The sequence below is a fragment of the Hemitrygon akajei genome, chromosome 3 (genome assembly GCF_048418815.1).
Source record: "Hemitrygon akajei chromosome 3, sHemAka1.3, whole genome shotgun sequence".
Lineage (NCBI taxonomy): Eukaryota > Metazoa > Chordata > Chondrichthyes > Myliobatiformes > Dasyatidae > Hemitrygon > Hemitrygon akajei.
In genome coordinates this window covers 140,495,082-140,514,254 of record NC_133126.1, presented here as the reverse complement: position 1 = coordinate 140,514,254, position 19,173 = coordinate 140,495,082, and the positions used below count along the sequence as shown (strand labels likewise).

Below are 19,173 nucleotides of genomic sequence, written 5' to 3'. Positions count from 1 at the left end.
ACTTCCCTGTCAAATCTTCTCCATCTCCTTCTTTTCAATGCCTCTTTAAAGCTATTCCTTTGCTTTGAATCACCTACTTTAGGTCTCCCTGTCTGGCTCAGTGTCAATTGCTGTTCAGAAATCACTTCTGTGAAATGCTGTGGCATGGTTTGCCATATTAAGGATGTTATGTAAATGCAAGTTATTGTGGTCACTATATACTGCAAACCCAAGTGATGTGTCTTGACAGTTTATTGGGATAAGGACCATGCCAATGACTTAAGATGTTGCGGGGTGAATTCTATTAAAATTTATATTTTATGAAAATCTATCTTCAAGGTTGAAAAGAAAACCAGTTTATGTCATAAGGTTTTACCATGGAACAAGTCACTAAACTTAATAATCTAAAATTTCTGACAGTTCCATGGATCCAGAATAGATCTTAATTTCTTGTGACTATCTACAAGATTTGATTGTCCAGATTTAGCTCAAGACAATTTAGATGTAGAAAACGAGCCAGACCAGACAAAATAGCTTCAGTAATGACTAATGTACAGAGCTCAAACCAGAAAATCTTCAGTTAGAATTACAAAGAAAGATCATATTTTAAAATATACTTGTGAAGTTGCCATTGCCACTGCAATGGATAATATGTAAAATTGTAATGCAATTTTGTACTTCTGAGGAGTGGAGAATATAATTAAGCATTTTGCCCTTCTGGGTTGTTTCTAGAGCATAGACGTAGCAGCAGCTGTGTAATACATTCCATTCTCATCTGGCCCAGGTATTGAGATTTAATAATAGTTATAGTACTGCTATTGCCTGTGATAATGTTTAGAGTCATTGATAGCCGTGAATAAAGAAATATGGTGGATTCCGGTTCATTGGACCATCAATTAATTGGGGCAGCCATTTGGGACAACTCTGAAAGAACGAATACTAAATTGAGAAAGTAGTTGGGTTTCCCTTCTTTTATTTGGGACAGTATGCTGCTTAATTGGGACAGGAAACTGTTGCTAAATAGTTCCTAACTAGTGTCAGTCATGTGCATTTATGTGGCTGTTAGAATCTAATCTGCGCTTAGAGCGACTAGTTTTTAATTAGCATCCATGTTTGTGTTCAAAATGCAATGATCTTTGTCACTGATAGTTGATGAGAAATAAGCAATAGGACAATTCAGAACTGTTTTGGTTTTGAAACCATGGTTTCAAGCAATCAGGCTTGGAGATGCCAGAAACGACCGGGAGTGAAAATGAAATGATTTCACTACTTCAGCGAGTTAGGAACTTCGAAGGTATTGACAACCATCTTGAATGTTACAATGAAAAGAAGATTTGGAGGATGCAGTCTTCTAAAAGCAGTCCATTATTTACAATAGGAGTCTGCACTGATTTTGTTCATTTACAGTCATTACAATCAAAAGGACATGGCAGATGAAGCCCTCCAATGATAACTATTAGGAGCCAATACACAGATTATAGTACTGTGGTGTTCTAATTTATTCTGTATCTCATTTAATTCCATAAATTGTTACTCAGTTAAATGGTAGTTTGTGTTTTTTATTCCTATAACTATTTCCATGAAGCTTTGGCTAAATGGGGCAGCCACTTAATTGTGCGTTTATATAATGGTCCCAATATGTCCCACTTAACCGGAATCCACTGTGCTTATACAAAGTATTGATGCTAGCATTTGAGATGACAATGCTTATAAATGTACTTTTATAAATATTTGCAAAATTTCAATATTTTGCATTTTGACTGAAGCGAAAAAAGAACTATTATTCTGAATCATTCCTAGTGGGTGAGCATAATTAGTCCTTCAGCTTTTATCTCAGCCTGTTCTCTGCTGTGGCTGATGGTTCACAGAAAGGAATTTCAAAAGTGCCAAAGCTAGATGCAAAGGTTCTCTTCACTGACTGCAAAGTTATCAATGGACACACATATGTCAGTGATGTTAAACCTGATTGTGATTCTATCAACATTTGGAAACTCATAAGGCTGATCAATTCAGGGTTGTAATAATCCCCCCCACCCATCCATTATCTGTACTCTACAAGAAAATAAAACTCTGCATTTTAATTTGTCTATTTCCTTTTAAACAACTGAGATAAACAATGGTTGACAGATAAATATCAATGCATAAAGTAGGCAGTGCTGGAAACATAACACCTGGCTTCTTTTAACAAATCGCCTGTCATAGCTGACTTCATGATAAGAATTATACACAATAGTTAGCAAATGCCCTGACTTAAACTATTGTATATCTTAATCAATTATACCTCAGTGTTGAGTCATGAAGAGATTGTTATTTGTCATTTTAAATAGGGAAAGAACTAATAATGAAATCACTATATACCATACCCTAGACTAGAAACAAATTCCTCTTTCAATCTGTAAATGTCACTGGCAGTATGTTTCTAATCAGCACCTTTTTGAAAATTATTTGCCTTAACAGAGTCAAATGAAATCAGATGTAATACACATCAAAAACTGGATTTTTGATGCTCTAACAGATCAGAACAATCCTTATTCATTCAGTTTATGTGGGTTTTCTTGGCCAGGTCGGCATGTATTGCATCCCAAAATACCATTTTGAGTAAAGCAATCAGCTGCTTGAACTGGAGCAAACCATCTGCTGTTGGCTTGAATGTTCTGTAAAAGTTCCAGCAGAGATGAAAGAATTAAGTACATATCTAAATCTTTGTGGGACTTGGGCCCCCCCCCCCCCCCCCCCGGTGGGATATGGTGTTGGTGGTGCTTACATATATCCATTGCCCATTTCCCTCCAGGTGGTGGAGCTTATAAAATTTGAAAGTCTTAGAGAGTTCTGAGTGAGTTGCTGCAGTCCTTTTTGTAGATGGTATACAGTGAATGCATACATAATGTACGGTGGTGGAGTGTAAGAATGTTTATACGATGAATGTGCCAGTCAAAGATGTTTTGTGATGTCAAGAGTTTGAGTGTCCAGATAAGTAGAAAGCATTCTATCTTCCTTCTGATAGATGATCTTTTTAGGTGTCAGAAGTTTAATGACTAACTGTAAAATACCCTGGCTCTGACCTGTTCTTAGCCCCCTGGATGTTGACATTCAATAATGATCGCACCATAGAATATCAAAGTAGAGGGTGTGAGGTTGAACTTAGACTTGTCATTACACCTGTATTTGTTGTATTCGACTTGTGTATTAAAAAACATGTGCTCTGTATTGCTTTCACTAGAACATAGCTTAAATTTGCACAAGTTTTGATATTTTTAAGATTGCTCTGCAAGACAGGTAGTATCATGCTTTGGATGGGAAAGGTTTTGTTTCTGTTCATGCTTACAAACTAAAAGTTGAATAATGGCTTCATCAAAATATACCTCCTTTTTGTCAGTATAACACCATGACTAGGTTACAGAGAAAAATATGCCAGAATTCATTGGTACATTGTTGAATTAAAATGGGTTTTGCCACCTAATTTCTGCTTCCCAAAGTAGGAGATGAAAAAAATATGCTGGAACACAGAGTTTGCAGATGCTGGAATCTAGAGTGAAAATAAACTGCCAGAAGTACTTAGTGGAGCATCTGTGGACACAAATACATGGTCAAAGTTTTGGGTCAAGACTCTGGATGAGGACTGGTGGTCTAGAAGGGAAAAAGCCAATACATAGAAGAGAGAGAAAGCAGGAAGGCAGAGGCTGACTGGTAATAGGTGGAACCAGGTTCTGGGAGAGGATGGGCAGTGATGGTTGGAATAATGGACAAATAGAGTAAGGTAAGGGCTGGAGAGTTGTTGGGACAGTGGTTGGGAGATAGTAGGTGTGATCAGATAAGGGGAGGGGTGATGGGCAGATGAAAGCAGGTGGGAAGAGGAAACTGGATAAAAAATGTGAGCCAATGGAGAAGAATCCTTGGTAAAAAGGTGACAGATGGAGCCAGGTGAGTCTAGATAATGTGTTGGGAAGGGAATGGAAAAGGTGAACAAAGGAAGAGAGACCTTGGTAGACCAGTGGTAGTGGGAAAGGAACATGGGGTAATGGAGGAGATGTGTAGTTTACATGAAATTAGAAAATTCAAGGTTCATGCCATTTGGGTTTGGTTGCCCAAGTGAAGAGTATGAACTTCTGTTCATCTAGTTTGCACTTGGTTAAGCCATGGCAGTAGATAAAGGCCAAGGACAGACAGTTGGTGTGGGAATCAGAAGGGGAATTGAAATTCTGTGTAATCTGAAGTTCAAGATGGCCATTGCAGACAGTGCACAGGTGTTCTGCAAAACGGTTGCCTGGTCTACACTTTGTTTTGGATTGATAGTGAAGGAGGAGGTGAAAGGACAAATGTTGCATGTCCTGCAGTTGCACAGCACAGGCAGGACGGGGTGAGAAGGGGTGAAAGGGCCAGATCACAATGAGAGGGAAAATGACTGGCAAAGGGGACTAAGGATTGTATGCTGTATTGTGGCGGTTAGTGGGGGACATTTAGAATAGGCCTCTCGGTCCAAGCTGTGCCAACCTTTTAACATATGAAGACCAAAGACTCTGTTTTGTCTGGAGAGGGTGAGTTGGAAGCAGTCATGTGGGAAATTGAAGATGCATGTATGTGATCTCCATCAAATACAGAAGGTGGAACTACAGTTCCTAAAGAAAGAAGATATTTCAGAAGTCTTGGAGTAGGAAGTTTCAACTTGACAGCAGATGCAGCAGACATGGAGAAGGAGGTGGTGTCCTTAAGGGAGACAGAGTGCAAGGTTGTAGTCAGGTTTATAGAATATTGGTGGATAGTTTGAAATAGAGATAGAGAGATCCAGAAGTGGAAGAGAAGGTGAATTTAAGAGCTGGGTCAAAATTGGCAGCAAAATTGATCTGACAAAGTGGTGGCACTGGAAAATATTCAGATGAGGTGTTTTGATAAAATTTGCATCAAATGAAAGAAAGCTTACCAAATATCCTTTTACAAGGGCTGTGCTGTTTGTAATCATATGAAAATAGGAAACCATGATTAAGCACATTTAATGTTTTATGCCATACAAAATTCTAAGAGCATGGCTGTTTTGAAGAAATACTTGATTATTATTTATAAACCTTTCAAGGAGTTGTTTTTGTATAGTTGCTAACAGATTTGGAGAGACAGAAGTTTGCTTATAATAGAATATCTATTGTCTGAACTGTAATTTTTCATCTGAAATTCGAACAATATTTATGCCAATCATAGTCCCGCATAAACAACAAAATGGCAGCACAGGGAGAATTGTTATTTGCTATTAATATATTGTGACAGAGGTTCTTGCAACTCTTACAGCTTAATTATAAACCATAGTTTTTTTGGTAACTGAGATATTGCCGTTACTTATCAATCTTATGTCAAGAGAATTTGAAATAGTACACTTTCTTTTAAGATGCAAAAAATAAAGTATTTGATCAATACAGAGATTTGGTGTATATCATAAAATAGAGCAAAGAGTTTACCATTGTTTCTCCTTTAATGAGTTACTCTGTTTACCTTTGCGATTCTGCATTTTTGAGATGGGTTTTTGTAAGTGCAATAATGCGCTTACAATGACAGTAGTGATCAGCGAGGAAGGTTTAATGGATCCTTTGTGACATTGTCCACAAACAGTATCAGATTATCTTCTTTTATCTGTTGTATAATTCTATACCACAGTATCATGTTTTTCCCCCAATGAAAATGGTAATTATTTTGTTTGATAGGTATTCTGGATTTCTCAGGTGTATTGTACATTTGCTTGGATTTTGTGGTTGGCAAGAAGGGATTGCACAGAACTGAATAATGGTCACAGATCTGTTGTGGGCTTTTGAGTAGCAACAGTGGTGTCCCTTGCCAGGGATCTGTGGTACATGACAGCAGAACATGCATTTGTGTGGTTTTGCAACCAGTCAAGTGAAGCATCCCCTCTGGGTCATACAGGAGAAATTTTCAGTTCCTGTAAGTTAGAAGGTATGGGTCTGATGGCATCAAAAAATACAAAAATCTGACATCAGTTCCACGAACCATCTCCAACAGCTTGCTCTCCATATCATACTGCTCTGACTTGTGTATCTGGAACACCACATCCATGTTCAACACTGGTCAGTGGAGGGCCTCAACCACCTCCAAACTGGGTGCACGGGTGGGGTTGGGAACCAGGGCAAGGGTTGTAATTCAAATATTCTAGTACAGTGCTGTGCTTCAGCTACATTTTGCATTTTAAATTCAGTCCTACACATATATTTCCCAGCACGTAGCGATAGAGAGGTGTAGATTGCTGAATTGGGTGGGGGGTGGGTAGTAAACAGCTATTCAATTAACAGCTAGATTAAATTTGTTGCTCGCATTCGTCTCAGAGGCTATCACCAATTGACTCTTCTGATCCGCCCTCCTTAGGTTATTCTTCCACCACTGGCTCTTATGATTTCCAATTGGAAACCCTACTATTTTCTTTTCTAAGCCTCCTGTCTCCACTAGTATAAAGCTTTTCTCAATTTTCCCACAACCTGCACTCAGAATGTGTGATCATTGCACTCTACCTCATGGCCTTATTTTGATCTTTCTGCCAAACAGCAAGCTGGTCTCCTAACAGCAGGCCAGTCTCCCCATATGGTTTGCTGTACTTGAGGGAAAAAAAGGTCATACAATTGAGATCCTGCTATTAAATTAAATAGGGGGACTCAAGGAGGAAGGGTGTGGAAGAGGGAGATCCATTCTTCCATTCTTCACAAATCAACCCAAACTCAGTCTCTATTTTCTCCTACCCCTCCCAGCCAAGGAATTGTTGGGGATAGAGAGTCTTAAATGATGGTTAGAAGAGAGAAAATATAAACAAATACAAAATCAGATATGAGAAAACAAGTAAAAATGTACGCACAAAAGGATTTTAAAAGGTGAAAGTGACAAAAGAAAATGTGTAAGATGCTTTAGTTTTTGTAAAATCTCTCACAATACTTAAATTCTGAATGAATGAGAATGCTCATTCATTTGCAAAATATAAACTAGGAAGTTGATCTGTGATGGGTATTCACAATCCAGGGCTATGGGGCCATGTTTATGCTGAGCTCAGCTTTCTAACATAGCAACTGACATTTGTAGATATCAAAGAGTTGCTTTTGAATAAGTTTGACCCATATTCTTTGTTCAACTTCTTGTTGTAAACCAGAGTCAGTTTTAATTACATAATGTAAGAGGCAAGCAATAATCAGTCTGAAGTTAAAAGGACAGCTTTGCAAACAAACAGCACTGTATGCAGAGCACAGGACGGTGGCCCAGAGCAAGGGGCTGGTTGCAGTGTAAGACAGAAGGGTTATGTTAATTGGTCTGTTTCAAGCCATAAAACACTGGCTAAATTATTTAGTTCAAGGAAGCTTGCAGACCAGATTGACACTATCACTTAGCAAATCAATTAGCTGATCTATTAATAATTGGAAGGTTTGTGCGCTCAAAGAGTCAGCTTCATAGCATTAATTGTGGGTATCTGGGCACTCTTACCCCAGAAGCTTTCAGACCAGGAGTTCCCAACCTTTTTTATGCAATGGAGCCTTACAATTAACTAAGGGATCCATGGACTCCAGGATGGTAACCCCTGTTTTAAACTGTTTGTATAAACAGGTATCTAAAAAAAAATCTCATGAGTGTGAAGTCACCCAAGTGGCAGAAAAGCAATATATATATAAATGAGTAGTCAGGCTTGTTAGGAATGGTCTAGGAACAGCAAGAAGAATGACAGAAAGACTGGGTGATTAGGATGCATTCTTCTGCCTTCGGTTGCTGCGATAGACAACTCATTCAACTGCAATTCGTTGGTATCTCTTTTTAGCTTATAGGAATTATACCTGTGTTTTACAAATCCTTTGAGTAAGATTAAGAGAAAAATGAGAAACAGAAAATTCAAACTAAAACTGGTTTCATTTTTAAAAAAATCTCTAACATTAATTAAATCCATACCTGAAAAATAATTCAATTCCCTTCCTTCAATTTCAGTGTGAACTTTAATAATAGATACTCACGTTACAGGATATTTGGGAAAAAAGACCAATCCATCAGAAAGTTCTGGTTACATTTACCATTGAACTGAGCACAAATCATTGGCCAGTCTGGTGTGTTACCAAATTTAGTAGATAGTAAAATATTTTGCTTTGTGAAGTTTTATAACTTTCATGCTCTTTACCCTCTCAGGACATCATCCTAGATAATAAATCCATTCAAAAATTATAATTTTTTTCTTGATGATATCATGTGGTCTGCTCATTGTAAAAGGTTAGTGACTGGCAATCCATAGATATCTTTATACAACCATTTCCTTGTTTAAGTCAGAGTCCTTGCATAAGAATCAATAAACTGGCTGTAAATGGATTTCAGTGAGAAGTGAAACATTCCAGATATTGAGCCAGTGAGAATTGGGACCCAGACTAAATATATAATCTCCCATTAGGTTTTACACTATAAGTGTTAGTTGCAATGAAAATCAATACATAGTTAACAGCCTCTGATAGCATCAAAACGGTGTAGTTACCAAGACAATGCTCAGCAGAGTAGATCCTAATTGTGGTGGTATGCATTAATGTGAATAACTTCAGTTTAGTATTTAATTACCACATCCTTTTGCTAAACAACATCAGATTTATTTCTGGTTTTAATTTGGCTGATTCCCCATACAGATTTCAAGAACGGTATTGTTTCCAGCTGTTGATAAACCAATCCAAAAGATTATTGAAAACGTATTTGATTTGGCAGTGAAGCAAGTACTTAGGTTGGTTGGGGGGGGGTGGGGGGAAGTGGTGGGGGATGGTGGTGATTAGGGTGTTCCTGAAACTCCCAGCTATGCATTGGTCATTTAAGCCACATCAGAATTAAAATTGTATGCTTAATTTAACATGTCTCCGATTGTAATTGTGCATCGATGGTAACAAATCAAATGATTGTATAATTTACAGCAAGCTTGCATTTGCTGAATTAAGGTACATGTTGAAATAAGAGGAGTCAGAGGCCTGGCAAACATCCAAGTAGAGTGGTTCAAATACATCATAGATTATATAAATGCAACTTGATTGGTTTGTGGATGTCATCTGAACCCTGAGAATGGATTACAGCTTTCAACTATTCCCTAGATGTTTATTGTTTTTGATATAATATAGTAATGCTGAACTAGAGAAAGTTTATCACCCTGACATGGCAGCATGCTGAATATGTTTCTGAATGTGTTTCTACAGTGAGGAAGGAGGATGTTTCATTAGGAGATATTTAGGTTCTTGTGATTGTTTCTGCTTTAACTCCGTATTCTTTCCCTTAAGAATTTACTTTTAGATTTGTTTAAGGTAGAATTTCTTGTGACAAATTTTAGACCATCCAAAATGGAAGTAGGCTGATTGCAGTCTGACATTATTAATGCAACTAAATATAGAATTTGACTCTGGTATAAGGAACCTACAGGGGAAACTGAATAAAGGCAGGATTCAAGCAATGTGATTAACAGCATGATAAAGTGACTAGGATGTCCCTTTAGAATAGAGATAAGCAGGAATTTCTTGCCACAGATGGCTGTGGAGGTGAAGTTATTGGATATATTTAAAGTGGAGGTTGATAGGTTCTTGATTAGTAAGGGTGTCAAAAGTTAAGGAACGAAGGCAGGGGAATGGGGCTGAGAGGGATAATAAATCAGGCAAAATTGAATGCCAGAGCATCCCAATGAGCTGAATGGTTTCTGTTCCTATGTCTTATGGTTTAACGTTTTCACAATTTTGGGATAGCTTGTAGAGCATACCTAGAAACTCTAAATTTGACTCTATGATCCAGGTAATTTCTGAAAATTCCCAGAATTTGCTGTACTTCTGGGTGAATTTGTGGTCTAAAGCTCACTCCTTTATTCCTCTTCCTCAGACAGACAAAGACTCCTAAGTCAGTGAATGGTGGATGGCATAGTATCAGTACATGCACCAAATATCACTCAATGAGAAATTTACATACTGAAGGCAGTGGCAAATGAGATCTCTCACGTACTGTTTTCAGGGAGCCCAAAGCAAGATGTTTATTTTGTTCAAAGAGTCACATATCTTCCTTATATCACACTTAAACTTAGATAGATAGATAGATAGATAGATAGATAGATACTTTATTCATCCCCATGGGGAAATTCAACATTTTTTTCCAATGTCCCATACACTTGTTGTAGCAAAAACTCATTACATACAATACTTAACTCAGTAATAATATGATATGCATCTAAATCACTAACTCAAAAAGCATTAATAATAGCTTTAAAAAAGTTCTTAAGTCCTGGCAGTTGAATTGTAAGAGCTTTATTTCAAATATTATAATTGGAATAGTTACAATTTATATATTTAAAATTTAAAAAGAAATTAAAGCAGAAACTGCATTGATGCTAATAGAACTGAATGGCAGATTTGTGGTCTTTGTTGGTTGATATTCAGAGGTACATTTTTAACACTGCCAGCTAAAATCTGATTTCTCCCTGCTTAAATTTGGAAGTTTCCAATGCATAAAGAAGTGCAACGGCCAAGTTGAAATCACGGCTTCAGGTGAAAAGTGAAACGGTTACAAGAATTTTAAACTTTCAAGTGTTGATCAGAAGGTCACTCAAGTGGACATGCCAATGAATTCTACAGCACTGTGCAAAAGTTTTAGGCACATATATAGCTAGGATGCCTAAGATTTTTGCACAGTAGTGGATTTGTCAACGTGGAGCAGAGAGCAAGTTTGTAAATATGGTGGGAGCAAAGGATTTTGGAAATGGTGAGGGTGGGGCACCGCGGGAGGGGTGTGAGACAGGTGACAGAAGGAGAGCAGGTGCGGAGTGCAGACACACCCAGCCCTGAGACGCCAGGCAAGGTCATTTGATTCTGAGTAATTGGTTGACTGATCGTTACTGAATGTCTTTCTAGTGCTTTCCGTTCCCACCCCCCTCACTCCTTTTCACACTCTCAGTCCACAAGAGAGACCCATATCAAAGACAGATTTATCATCACTTACATATGTTCTGATTTTTTTGTAGCAGCAGTACAGTGCAATACATAAAATTACTACAGTACTGTGCAAAAGTCTTAGACCCTATCTATATACTGGATATGTGCCTAAGACTTTCGCACTGTGCTGTACATATATTTTCATGTCATAAAGGGCAATGGTCTTTGTGGTTATTGATAGAGCCTGAAGCCTGACAAATGTTAGAATCATCCTGAATACAAGAGGCAACTGCATGCTAAACAGGCAACATGATCTACTAGCAATGTTCTGAATCCTTCTTCCTTTTAGGTAGTCCCAGAGGTCATGAATAACTTGTTCTTCAGCAGTTACATGGGTTCTGATGCGACAGTCAAGACTGATGTAAGACCCATAGACTCTTCTATAGATGGAGCAGAAGGGGCTTAGTAGTATTTGGGTAATGATTTGCGAGATGGTATATTCCTTCCGCTCCCGGACACACTTTCCATCTGTGCCGGGTTGAGTGTTGGCCTAGTAAAAAAAACACTGTGCTGTGAGAAGGACGTGGGGGACCACTCACAGAATCTTTCCTCCAAGACAACCACTTGGAAAAAAAAAGTGGTTGCCGAGGCTCTGGCGAAGTATTGCACACACAAAAAAAAAGATTCCTTCCACCACTTACACTAGGTTTCTGTGTGCAACCAATGAATGGACTTGAGATTCTTAATGTCCTGCCGATTCCCATTCTCCATTTTGAGTGACTGTGGACCATATTCTACCATGAATATCTGGAGATGTTACATTGTTTTAAAGAGACTTTTAGAATATCCTTTAAGTCTTTTCCCTGTTTACCTTGTGAGTTCAGGACAGAGTGACTGTTTTGGGCATATGAAAAGAATGGTTTGTCTATTGCAACCAACTTAGTTTAATAAAGGCCTTAGTAGTGAGGGTATTACTGACAGCAGTTTGCTTTTCCTGGCAATGGATTTGAAGGACTTTGCGAAGAGTGTTGATGGTATCTCTGACACTGAAAATATATGATGAGGCTCTGGAGTACATAGATGTCCCCCACATTTTCTCAAGATACATCTGAATGAACATCAACCTGGGGATGAAATTCACTATCACTTTCTAAACAGCAGTACAGCCTTTACTGTTTGAAGGTCATGGCCTCAAACTGGCCTCTTGCTTCTGAGACAGAGTCAACCTCAGGTTGGTAGAGGACCTACATTTTGCCTATGATACCACACAGTCTCCATCCTCTTGCACATTTCTGTAAAGGAGTCAACAATGACTTGGATTTCTTTCTCTAACTCTGTATGTACACAGGCTTTTTCTGTGTAGCACAACTCAGTGACTGAAATTGAAGTGACCCCTGTTCTAGAACGGAGGCAGTGTAGACAATCCTTTCCAGTTCGTCCTGTGAATCAGCTCCACTCCAGCAGGAAGTTTGTAGGAGATGGGGTAGATCAGGTACCGTAGATTAAGCTAAGTGTTAGGACAATGTTGCAGCTTTGGCTGGCATTAACCTGGTCAGATAATATGACTCTTATGGACACATTGGAAAGATCATAACATGCATGCCATTATAAAGCAGATGCAACATGAAGACAAATTTATGCAGCCAGTTGTTTTGAGAAAGATATTCCAGCATTGATGGAGTCAGTGTTGTTTTTGTAAGGTCCTGGTGTTTTCTGGCAGGTTAATTTATTGGAGTCTTCTGGGTAGTTCGCTGCTGTGGTCACTTGTAATATTTCAGGATCATCAAGCTATCTGTGAGATGTTGTTACGGAGCTGCAGTTCTATCTTTGTCGGGTTATCATCTATCTTTGTGGAACTCTTGAAACACTTTTTTTTCATGGCATTTGTTCTAATGCCTGCATAGTTTTGGATTGTGGAAGGTGGAGACAACAGTTTGGACTAAGCAGTGGGTAGTGCACCAGTCACCAGTACACATCATGTGGTTGGGAGTGTGGATATCCTTGTAATCTCAGATAATGACACAGTGTAATAGGTACCAGTGGCTGATAGGGGTGTTAATGTGAGATCCTGTGCTGTCCCTCTGATGAAACAGGCCATCGGTTATTCCAGGACTGTGCTCCAAGTGTTTTGTCAGGGGAGAGATCTGTTGGAGTAAATTTTATCTACTTCCTTTGTGCCAACTACACCTTGTTGAAGGATTCTGCCTTTCCAAACCTTCATTGAAGTCACTTGCAAGCATCAGCTTGCCTGCCTCTGGAATCTGAGCCATTGTTTTTTTTTATAGGTCAGAGTAGAAGTTATTGTTAGCTACATGAATGGTCTACAAGGCTGGGCTTGTGTACGGATCATCATTGTGTGGCTGGTTCCATGTTATAGTGAGCTGGGAAGCAGTGTGTCCACTACCTTGTACTTTGGCTGTTTCCTATGCCAAATCTTTTGAATTCCCAGATTTTTAAGGCAAGATGCCGTTCAGATCTGAATGTCTACAGGGGTCCTTCCATTTCAGGTCCCACACTTCAAATTGAGGTGTGCTGATCTGTAAATCCTTTTAACAAAGGATAGCTATTTTATACTGTAAGAGCTCACACAAAGTGAAAGTGTTTGTGATCCAATGATTAAGTGATCAAAAATATCTGAAGAATTGGCTTGGCTACATGGATTTCTTCATACATACAGGTCATCTTAAGCAAAGGCAAATTTTTCTATTACCTCTTCCTCATTGTCTCTTCTAAGTCCCCTCCCATCAACTTGAACTCTATCTCTCCACTCTATGCCACCCATTCCTCTCTCTTCTGCTCTGTTTTTATATGCTGCCATTTAAATTCAAACTGAAACAGCCAAAAGCCATCTTAGTTCACCATATATCGAGAAGCTTAATTGAAATACAAAAGGTAGTGGCAGGGCCCAGTCCATCATGGGTAAAGCCCTTCGCACCATTGAGCACATCTACACAAAGCATTGTTGCAGGAAAGTAGCATCCATCATCAGGCACACCATCAAGCTCCTAAACCAGAGGGGATAACTTCACTCAATTTTACTTGCCCAGAAACTGAACTGTTCCCACAACCTCGGACTACTTTCAAGGGCTCGTCAACTCTTGTTTTCAATATTTATTGCATGCTTGCTAGCTTATTTATTTATTTGATTTATTATTATTATTATTATTATTATTATTATTTCTTTTTCTCTTTCTTTTTGTATTTTCATAGTTTGCTGTCTTTTGCACACTGGTTGTCCGCCCTGTTAGAGTGGTCTTTCATTCATTTTATTATGGCTGTTGGATTTATTGAGTAGACCTGCAAGAGAATGAATCTCAGGGTTGTATATGATGATGTATATGCACATAGATAATAAATTAACTTTGAATTTTGATCTTTGATTTTAAATATTAACAAGAAATTGTGGAACTCAAAATGCAAATCATTATCATATTTTTTGGGACTGCCCTGTTATCAAAAACTATTGGAGGGGGATACACAATGCCCTACAAGACATCTTTAAATGTGTAATACCCTTGGAGAGTAAGACCATATATTTTGGATATATACCTCAAGAATGGTTGGAAAGAGATAAATATTTAATGAATATACTGTTGGTGGCTGGTAAAAAGACTCTTACGATGAAATGGTTATCACAGGAGAGCCCAACTTTAAATACATGGATGGAAATTACAATGGACATTTACAAAATGGAGAAGATAACAGCATCTGTTAATCATAAGCTGGAACAATTTAATTCATACTGGGAAAAATGGGTTAACTACATAATGCCTCATAGGCCTGATTTTATTCTCACAAATCAATGAATCTGTTGTAAAAAAAAAGATCACTCCCTACTTGTACATAGTTCTTTCCTTTTGCTTGTTTTTTTCTTTCCACTCTTTTCTATAAGTGTATACCTCAGACAAATACTTTGTGGAGATTTGTGATATATATGATAATATGATATATATGTACAATGTCTGAAATACATCTTATGGAAATGTTTGTTTGATGATGAACTTTAAAACAATCTCATTTTTTATGTGTAAAGATATTGGCATAAAATAAAACCTATAAATATAATCATTTTGGAGAGGTGATAAAGTTGTAATTTAAAATCACAGTAAGTAGGGCTCTTGCAATTTGCATTTGCCACACACTTTTCAGATACAGGTGGCCCCCGTTTTTGGAACGTTCACTTTACGACAGCTCACTGTTACGAAAGACCTACATTAGTACCTGTTTTCGCTAACCAAAGAGGATTTTCGCTTTTACGAAAAAAAGACGCCCGCTTTATACGTGTGTTTACCCCGAGAAAGACTACCATGACTGTGAAGGCTTGTGCGGGCTGTTGTGTGCGTGTGCGTGCGTATGTGTGTATATGTACATATGCATGCGTGTACGTGCCAATTTTTTTCCTCCATATCGATTTTCGCTCGCTGCCTTCCGGATTTTGATAAGTGAAACTACACCGTACATACAATATTTCTACTTTACATAGGCTGTATATTTATCATATCGTTCCTGCTTTTACTATATGTTCGTGTTATTTTAAGTTTTAAGTTTTATGTGTTACTTGGTATGATTTGGTAGGTTATTTTTTGGGTCTGGGAACGCTCAAAAAATTTTCCCACATACATTAATGGAAATTGCTTCTTCGCCTTATGATATTTCGGCTTACAAACGGTTTCATAGGAATGCTTCACCTTCGGATAGCGGGGGAAACCTGTACTTCAGTCTGAAAGTGCTCTGAATAAATAGATTCTGCTGATTCTTTTAACAGGATGAAACGATTGTGCTTAAAGTATATTAGATTTTCCTTTAAAACCAATGAAAACATGCTACTTGAAATGAGGTTTTATGGGATTTATTCAGAGATTATCTTTTAATATTGCATTATGATTTATTACTTTAGCTTCTGCCAATATGTGTTAGTTGCTGTTTGATCCAACACATTCAAACAACAGTAATGGAGACACAAGAGACTGCAGATGTGTGAATATGGAACAAAAAAAACTGCTGCGTGAACTCAGCAGGTAAAACAGCATTTATGGACTCAAGGGTATAATTGAGATTTTGGGTCAAGACCCTGCATCCCTGGAGGGAAGAAAGCCGGTATAAAATGGTGCGAGAGTGAGAGAGGGGGGGTGATAGGTGGAATCAGGTGAGGTGGGAGATGTTAGGCAGATGGAGGTAGTTTGGAGCAGGGGTGTAGGAAGCAGGAGATGAAGGGTAGAGGTATTAACTGGAACCTAATAAGGGTGAGATGATGAGTAGATGTAACTTAGGTGGTAGAGGGGATAGGACGGGTGGACCAAGGATGAAGAAATCAGATGGATTAGTGTGCAGGTGGGCTGTTTTAAAACTGCTTTAATCTGTGATTTGCAGGCGTACATGGATTTTGGTGATTTGTGTGTAAATAACAGAGGACTTGACTATGATGAATACTAAGGCTAACATTTTCACTGTTCTGATAAAGTAATCAGTTAGTAATCTCTGGTTCAAGTGCCAGATTATGTATGTCCAGAGTTAATTGCAGAAATATGGAACAGCTGCATATAATAGAAACTGATAAAATTGAAAATGCATTGGTATAGATCTAAAGTTCATACCAAAGAAAAGGTAGATAAACTCAGAGCATAAATTTGAACTGAGCAATAAGTGCTTAATTATTCATAAAGAATCACTTTGGCATGAAAAATGTGGCTTTAAAAATGTAGAAATGTATTCCTGTGTAATGTAATTAATAGTTTGACCTATGTAAAAATAATTTGTATCTTTTAATCCAATTCTTCTTTCCCAGTTGATTTTGTCTCCTCTCTCTTCCTCATCTAAATTAGCCTTATACTTTACAGTTTAAACTTTGCAGTGCTGCATCTCAGTAAACTGGGGCTTGATTTATTGACGAGCCTTATCACAGTTTTTACCTTCTCACAGATGCCCATATGATCTTTTAGAATTCAAAAAGTTGCAAAATAGGTAATGGGCAGCTGTCAGCTTCTTTAGCCTATTCCTGAATCATTAACTTTAAAATAGAGCCATTGATACATGTCTAGTGATAACAGAAAATGGCAGAGAAAAACTGAAAGAATTAGACCATGAATATCAGCCATTTTAAAGCATGAACAACGATAGATGTTATGAAGTGCAGGGTAAGGACAGCACTATTTCCAAAATATTTAAGATATATTACTAAAGTGTCCATAAGGTGGAGTCAAGATAGTAAGCAAAATTATATAAAACATGTTTTGAAGCCTTTGCAATAATTAAAATATCCTAAAGTATAGGTAAATCATATAACTCTACAGAATTATTTTTCCTTCGGGATGAAAACTTGTGAGGAGAACACCGAGACTAAGTAACTAAGTAGGGGATGGAAAAGGTGAACGTAGTTAGAAAGTCCTTGGCTGGACTGGTAGGAGTGGAAGAGGAGCAATGGAGGTGTAGCTTAATTGAAATTAGGAAATTCACTATTAAATCCATCGGTTTGTGGACTACCTAAATGGAAGATCAGATGTTGTTTATTGAGTTTGCATTTGGCATCACTGTGGCATAGAAGAAGGGGCTAATATTTGTGTGGGGTTGGGTGGGGAAGTTGAAGTAGCATGTAATTAAAAGCTCAAGATAGTTGCTCCAGAGCACAGGTGCTCAGCAAAATGTTCAATTAGTCTTGCTTGCTGTTGTCAGTGTATAAAAGCCTCCATTGTATGCACAGAGTATAATAGACAAGGGTGGAAGACGAGCATGCGCATCTCTGCCTTGCGTAGGAGAGCTGTTTAGGCCCTTACATTGAATTGAGACTGCAGAGAAGAGCAACAGTTTCCATCTATGCATCTAGACATATCTATACACCTGGGTATCTTCTGCTATGATTCACCATTTTTATCCTCTCCCCGCCTGGTTCTTACTACCTTATCATCCCAGTCCTCTCTGCTTCTGCCTATCACCTGCCTGCCTCTCTCTCAACACTCCCCACCCCTCCTCTCCATCTGCCCAGCAACCCCTCATCTAGTTCCATGTATCACCTACCAACCTCAATCTCACCCCTCCCTCACTGCTACACCCTGGCTCTCTTACTTCTACACTCTCAGATCCGATGCAGTTCATCTAGTGGTTCATTCTTTTAAAATCCAAATTCCAGTTTCTGCAACCTCTTGAGTTTCTAAGCATTTCAGAAGAATGAATAGTACAACCTCAGTTTCAACCAAACATGTTAGATTTTATTTAGATGTTTACAGAATGTGGATATCACTGCAAACACTTTTCTTTCATTGTCCATTTCTTTTTATCCTCACCTCAAGGTAAGAAGGAAATTAGGAGTAGACAAGCTGGATTGGTTTGATATACATAGGCAAAATGCACAAAATGCCCCAGAGAGCTGTGGAAGCTACTACACTCAATAAATTCAAAACGGAGATAGACATTTTCCTGGATAAAAATGGCATTAGGGGATACGGTGAGTGAGCAGGTAAGTGGACATGAGGCTAGGTTTAGATCAGCCATGTGACCTCCTGGACCAGTTTTCGATAGCCTGGATGGGTCGGAGAGGAATTTTCCAGATTTTTTCTCCTCAATTGGCAACTCGGGTTTTTTCCCCCGGGTGATCACATGGGTTTGGGCGGGATGAATAATAAAATAAAATGGGCGGCATGGTGCCCTGTTGGTTGGCACTGTTGCCTTGTGGGATTCGGTGATTGGATCAGCCATGATCTTGTTGAATGGCGGAGCAGGCTTGAGGGGCGGATTGGCCTACTCCTGCTCCTATCTCTTATGTTCTTATGTTCTAAAGGAATCTTATGGCAGTATATGGTGACATATATGTATTTGATAATAAATTTACTTTGACTAAAGGTGGCGGATCACTGAAGGATGTTGGTGCGCAAATTGATTCTTCCAACAATTCATTAATTCCCTGGTTTCTATTACTGAGATCAATATTTTTTTATTGACTTAAATTTAGATTTTCATGGCCACCAAGGTGGGATTCAAACTCATTTCTCTGAATCAGTAGTCTGGAACTCTGGTTTACTCTTCTCCATAGATGCTGCCTGAACTGCTGTGTACTTCCAGCATTTTGCGTGTGTTGCTTGGATTTCCAGCATCTGCAGATTTTCTCATGTTTGTGAATCACAACAGTATCTTGCCACCTATGAACCAATCATAATTGTTATCATAGTTGTTACACGCACACACCTTTGTATCCTTGATTACAGTGTTGAATTATTGCTTTATAATTCAGATTATTGAAGACTGTTGCAGATTCTATCTCACATTTCAAAGTTGTCATTCAAATTACAGAACAATGAAGTACCAAGTGAAGTTT

At 38.3% G+C, this 19,173-nt stretch overlaps 1 protein-coding gene across 2 annotated transcripts in view; it reads left to right on the top strand.

Annotated features, from left to right (window-relative positions):
* epha4l (eph receptor A4, like) overlaps positions 1-19,173 on the top strand; it is a 127,516-nt gene that overhangs the window by 17,852 nt on the left and 90,491 nt on the right. Inside the window, exon 4 of one of the 2 annotated variants that reach the window (XM_073040935.1) lies at positions 15,766-15,858. The exons of the other annotated variant lie outside the window; for it this stretch is intronic. Within the exon in view, the coding sequence (XP_072897036.1) occupies positions 15,766-15,785 (20 nt within the window). The 3' untranslated portion in view covers positions 15,786-15,858. Of the gene's footprint in view, positions 1-15,765; positions 15,859-19,173 lie in introns of those variants that run through there. 2 annotated transcript variants of the gene reach the window in all.